This window comes from Cebidichthys violaceus, unplaced genomic scaffold (assembly GCF_023349555.1).
Source record: "Cebidichthys violaceus isolate CVI_PGR_0920_01 unplaced genomic scaffold, fCebVio1.0.p SCAF_39, whole genome shotgun sequence".
Taxonomy (NCBI): domain Eukaryota; kingdom Metazoa; phylum Chordata; class Actinopteri; order Perciformes; family Stichaeidae; genus Cebidichthys; species Cebidichthys violaceus.
Genome location: NW_027176583.1, coordinates 2,551,943 through 2,557,565, shown reverse-complemented (window position 1 = coordinate 2,557,565; position 5,623 = coordinate 2,551,943). Strand labels below are relative to the sequence as shown.

The 5,623-nt window shown below is 38.4% G+C and overlaps 1 protein-coding gene across 2 annotated transcripts; it reads right to left on the bottom strand.

The window, feature by feature from the left end:
• Window positions 1-737: 737 nt before the first annotated feature.
• On the bottom strand, window positions 738-5,571 carry tmem30b (transmembrane protein 30B). Of its 2 annotated transcripts, none has more exons than XM_068726425.1 (8): window positions 5,273-5,571; window positions 4,640-4,838; window positions 4,250-4,357; window positions 4,050-4,157; window positions 3,666-3,756; window positions 3,445-3,582; window positions 2,969-3,175; window positions 738-1,582 (listed from the first exon to the last, which is right to left on the bottom strand). In XM_068726425.1, exons 2-8 carry the CDS (start codon window positions 4,826-4,828, stop codon window positions 1,404-1,406), a joined length of 1,020 nt encoding a protein of 339 aa, XP_068582526.1. In that variant the 5' UTR covers window positions 4,829-4,838; window positions 5,273-5,571; the 3' UTR covers window positions 738-1,403. The 2 variants fall into 2 exon arrangements, with proteins under 2 accessions (XP_068582526.1, XP_068582527.1); XM_068726426.1 differs by having other exon boundaries at window positions 5,277-5,571.
• Window positions 5,572-5,623: the final 52 nt, after the last annotated feature.

Here is a 5,623-nt window from a genome sequence, read left to right as displayed (position 1 = left end):
CAAAACGCCGCACCCGTGCCCGTCAGGTTTATTCGCGCAAGGGATTGTGGTACTTGTGGTTCAAGGGTTTGGTATTTCACTGGAATATACACGCCGAATACTACAATACCCACAATGCAGTTGAACGAATCTATTCTTTTCTCATTTTGTTAAATACAGTCTACTCTATTGTATGACAGATAGAGGGAGAAAGGGAGTTACCGCCAATGATGCAGCTATAAATCCTATAAATCCTCCACAGTTGATATGAACAAAGTTATAAGCCTTTAATATTGGTATTACTAATTCAGTGATAACATTATATGATTATATTTAAAATAAGATAATCACAACTTTTGTCACAATTTGACTAGCATTAACATCAGTGCACTTTTTGCAGATTCCTGCTTTCACGAAAGGATGCATTAGTGTATACATTTGTTATGCATTTTATAAAATGTTTACTTCTTCTACACATTTTTAAATAAACCTAAACATCGACATCCACCAGGTATAAGAGAGTACCTGTAGCTTGGACTTGAGTCAGCTGAGAAGACAGACCCACAAAGGCCACAAAGCTTGCAGAATATCGTTTGAGCGCTGAAAAACTAAAACTAAAGACCTCTTAAGTCATAATAAAGAAGAAGATGAGGGATAAAAACTTGCCTTTTTCATTGAATCCAGCATAGATGGTTAAAAATGAACATAGCATGGAAATGTTGCCTGTAGAGCCAAAATGTCATAATGACACAGAGGAATGGTTTTAATGTTGTTTTATTAAATAAATATCAACATGAAGTAAAATTTCTGAAACCACAGTACGAGTAAAACATGAGCTTGCATAGCCTCACCCCCAGATCCCTGAGTTAATATTCCCACATTTTACAGCATTATCTACAAGCTAATAAAAGTACACATCTCACACTATCAAGAATAAATTATTGTCCAGTATCATATGGCTTATCAAGTAGTCTATGGCTTTAACATTATTACTGAGCTAAATTGAGGAGGCAGCTCATTTTGTGATGATAAAAAGCACAAATTTAAAATACCCCTCGTACAGCAGTTCCGTTAGCAATCAATGCTGACTTTGCTATGTTTTTGCACTGAGGAGAGCCTAATTTCCTAGATGTTCTTACAAGTACATGGACTCATATTGTAAATCATCTTAATTTGCCGACAAGGGGGAAAGTCCAGTGTCAAAACTTATCTCGCAAAATAACATCAGGCCTTTTCTGCTCCTGAGGATACATCTTCATGTCCACAATAACATGTGTTCATATGGAGTCTAGCTCTGTATTCCTCTTTGTGGGACCACCTTACTATGCTCTCATCATGCCATTGAGCAAAAAAATAAATAAAAAAAAAAGTTGTGTTGATAGGGTACATAATCCACCAGAAAACAAAAGTCCATGACCAGGAACTCAGTCTTCCTCAGGAAACTTGAATTTAGCATAGACAATGAGCATGACTACGGACATGAAGACGCACATTGAACCAATCACAAGGTAGGCAATGCCCAGGAACTCATTTTTGCCACCCATCCAGGACACGTTGCTGAACACCACCTTCTTTCTCCCATCAAAGCTCAGAACAGGATAGTCTGGAGGACAAAATGTTAAGGATACATAGCAAAAATGGAAACACATAAAGTAACAAAAGACATAAAACAGTGATCGTGTGTCACTATGTTCACTAAAGCATTCAATACACAAAACTGCATTCAGATACTGTATTAAACAGCCAGTAGTTTTGCGTGTTTTAACCTTTTTACTACTCATCATGTACACTAGACAGTTTTCAATTTGTAAGCATAGATTTCAGGGCATTGGCCTCCATTCATTTCATCAATATATCAAAATCCAGATAGCAATTTTATTAAACTGCATCATCTATTTGAGTGGCATTATTTTAAAGACTTATTGCAGTGCAGACTTTTCAATGCAATCAGTTTTTAAACTGCATCACCACTCAATGATAATTTAACTGACAGAAATGTAAACTGTAGTCCACTGTGATGGATTAAACAACTGAATCAATCAATCAATCAATCAATCAATCAATCAATCTTCTATGAATAGATTTCCAATGTGTACAGAAAGCAATGGCTGCCTGAAACAGCAGGAAAAATACACCCGAACAACTAAAATGCATGTATTGTTGAGATGAGAATTTACGTAAGGGATTTAAACTTAGAAACACAGTGGTATAGAAGCCTGTGTAAATACCGCAAACAATTCTCAAAGATCATTTGCCTAGCATATTTACTTACGTCAGAAAATTTGCCTGGTATTTTCTGAACACAAGGAACACCTGAGTCATTGTGTTCACTCTGCCCAGGTAAAAACAGAACCACACCCAACCGGTAAAACAAGTTAGACTAAAGTGCTGTTCCTTTTTCTTGAGAAAAAACATGAGGCCGATTCAACGGCTGACCTCTTTATGTGGATGTGAAGCTTCGTAAATCTTCTCTTATGGATGGACCAGTGTAAAACTCCTTTAACCATACAGATATTCTTGTTTAAAGCGTATCCAGATGTCTTTGCTGTTTTAAACAAGTAAAAAGTGTCTACTATTACCCAACACAAGGAAGGCTACAAGTCCCACACACAGATGCACATCAACACAGTGATGCAATAGCTTATCACCCCTTGCTGTGTAATTTTGCTCTTAATTGAATAGCTTCACCAAATTCACCAACTTGACACCTTTCTTGCTTTAACAGTTACGGCATGATGACTTTCGATTTCTCGCTCTGATAGACATATTTACATATAAATGAGAATTTTGATGGTACTTTGGCCATTGTCTTGTGTTGTAGCTTTACAGTGATAATTTGTGTGAAGGAAAGAAAAGATTAAGGTCATAGTGAAAAATGGCTAGTACAATCTTTAAACTGAGGACTCGCGCTAAACAAACACAACAGCCCATACCTCAAAGCACCTTCCTTAAAATCAAAGCAGAATCTATAACGCGTATAAAAGGATACTGTAGGCAATTTCAAGGGAGTAGTTTCCAGCTGGCAGACCCTGTTTATAATCACCCTCATTGATTCGTCGATAGAGCTTTCTAAAATCTGGCAGAGCCGCCCTCCTCATCCACACCAGGAAATCTTGATTGATGAAGCCGTTGTTAGCAGGGTCTGAGACGTCCAACTCGTAAGCAGGTCTGGGCCAAAATAAAGGCTTCACAGTACCTAGATGTTAAACGTTTAATCAGTTTTCATGATTCATCAAACATGAAATTAACGTTACTCAAAATATGATTTTTTTTTTCCCCTGAAAGGACCCCTTATTTACTGTACTAAACTAAGTTGCTCCTTTCATCCACAATACCTATCCTATTGGCCACCCAATTAGTTTTGAGCAGACTGGGAACCCCTCATTACGAGACAATTATTTTGCATCATATGCACCATAGCACTACCTAAACAGGACAGACAGTTACAGTAAAGTAAGTTACTACCGTTGAATGCGTTCTTCAGAGGTGTGACGCTGGGGTTTCTGTATTTGACGTTGTAGTCTGTCCACCAAGCAATCCCTTTGCCATCGAAGGGCACCAGCTTCTTTGACCCATTGACGTCCTGATACAACTTGAAGGTATCTATTAAAAAATGCAAGATTTGATACTTCCATAACACTGCAAATAAAATTAATTCAACTTTAGTTTTGAATGTCCTTACATACCATTGAACTTGCTGTTTGCTATTGATCCACATGGTACAATTGGTTTTGTATTGCTGTCGTACTCATAGGGTGAGCAGGTGTCACTGGGAGTCTTCAAGAGAGACAGAGAACAGTGTTTTCATTGCTCAAATAAATAGTCTGACATTGTTGTCTGTATTACAGATGGGCAAGGGAATTAAGTACCACTAATCCAGCTTTAGGTTCTGTACATTGTAACCAAAATGTACACAGATAAAAATATGAACTGCACCTATGTGTTTGTATTAAACTCAGCATATCTTTTAAGTATTTTTTATTCCATTTGAGATCATCTGGATTTTGTTTTTCCCAATGAAGTTAAAACCAGAGACATTTTTTCTTCAAAATCCTATGTTGTTTACTCACCTTAAAGTTATCCAGGTCTCCAGACAGCTGCTCATCATCTTTGGACACACCATACCTTCTGTAGTTCTGGAAGTAGTTGGACAAACCATAATAAAAGTACACAGTTCCCTGTGGAGGAAAACAGAATCACAGCCAAGGGTCAGCGGCAGGAGGAAAGGTCAACTTTGTGTGACCGTGTCTGTGCAAAGTTCCAATGTAACCTTAAATAGCTCGTCAATGGAGAAGTCCAGCTGGCACATACAATTCTTTTCATTTGGATCGGAGCACTTGAAGCATGGCGAGTCTGTCTCAACCCCAGTGTAGTCGATCTGTGTAGGAAAGAACAAAAAAGGTTATTATTAATTATTGATGGCTACAACACCTGTCTCCATCGGGTGTTAAGGACACCACACCGCTTTAAACTCAGTATGATATCACTTACAAGTGACAAGTCTGCGAGCAGATAGCAATGTACAGTTGTGCACTGTACGCCATTTATTTAATCTCAACACTAAAAACAGATTTTTTAATATTGATTTAAGATTAGTTCACCTTAATCCAGTTTACACATGTTTTACTGTCTCTTCCTCTTTTCTTTTTTGCAGTCATACCTCCAACACCTGAATGCTCTGTGAAGTGACAAAGAGAGCGACGCCAATGCCAATGAATGCCAGGCCGATGAGGACAAATCCTGGGATGACAATACCAGCTGAGAGCATGGGCTGCCATGCCGGAAGCCTCTGCTGAGTGAAGGCAGTGTTGTCAGGCCGGTTGTCGAACCCCTGCTCTTTCTTCACCATTTTTTTTGTTCTGTTGGATAGATTGTTAATCAGCTCACCAGTTTGCATGCGATAGTAGTATATACTTTATCTCTAAGTGTTTAATATAATAGCCATATCAAACATAAAAACACTCCCTGTATAACTTCGGTGACTGAACCATTTCCCTCCTCTGTTCTGACATTTTGGCTCTGAAGACTTCCCGATTTCTGCTACTTAAAAGTGTTAACTCTCATTTCGAGTTGATGTAGGACGTTGCAGACACAATAAGACTTTTTTTTACAACACAGAATAGCCCAGCCCATCCCTAAAAAGGCATCATATCACATACAAACATCTTGAATCTCAACTACCAACAACACCCAGATTGGCCGAGAGCAAAACATACAGACGTTCTGGTAAAGGGAAATGGTTAAAGTGAGGCACAAAAATATGTATTCAAAGATTTAGATTTGAGTTACTTACGCACAAGTCTGCTGAAAATGGAGAGACAAAGAAGTCAACAAAACGTCGGTATGCTTCCCCGAGCAGCAGGCGCGACAGAGACGCTCACCTTTACCTGCCCATCCTGTTCTTCTTCCAGACTGACGTCACTTTGTGTGCGCACGCAAAGCAGAATTTTTTGTCGTTTCTCCACAAACGAAAGATGAATCCCGACCATCAACAGAAGAAAACATCAACTCAATTTATCTTCACAAATCTTTTATAGTTTACCCGAAAAACAATTGTGATTACAAACAACTGTGCATTAATAACCGTAAACTAAAAGAAATAGATCCGCTGCAGTAGTTTTTAGTATTAAATCCCTGCCTACTT

Coding starts and splice junctions, on each gene's coding strand:
- tmem30b (XM_068726425.1), bottom strand. CDS start 4,828: ATGGTGAAGAAAGAGCAGGGGTTCGACAACCGGCCTGACAACACTGCC. Junction 3,757..4,049: donor GAGACCTGGATAACTTTAAG/GTGAGTAAACAA, acceptor TCTCTCTTGAAG/ACTCCCAGTGACACCTGCTC. Junction 1,583..2,968: donor CTCCCTTGAAATTGCCTACA/GTATCCTTTTAT, acceptor TTTGTCCTCCAG/ACTATCCTGTTCTGAGCTTT.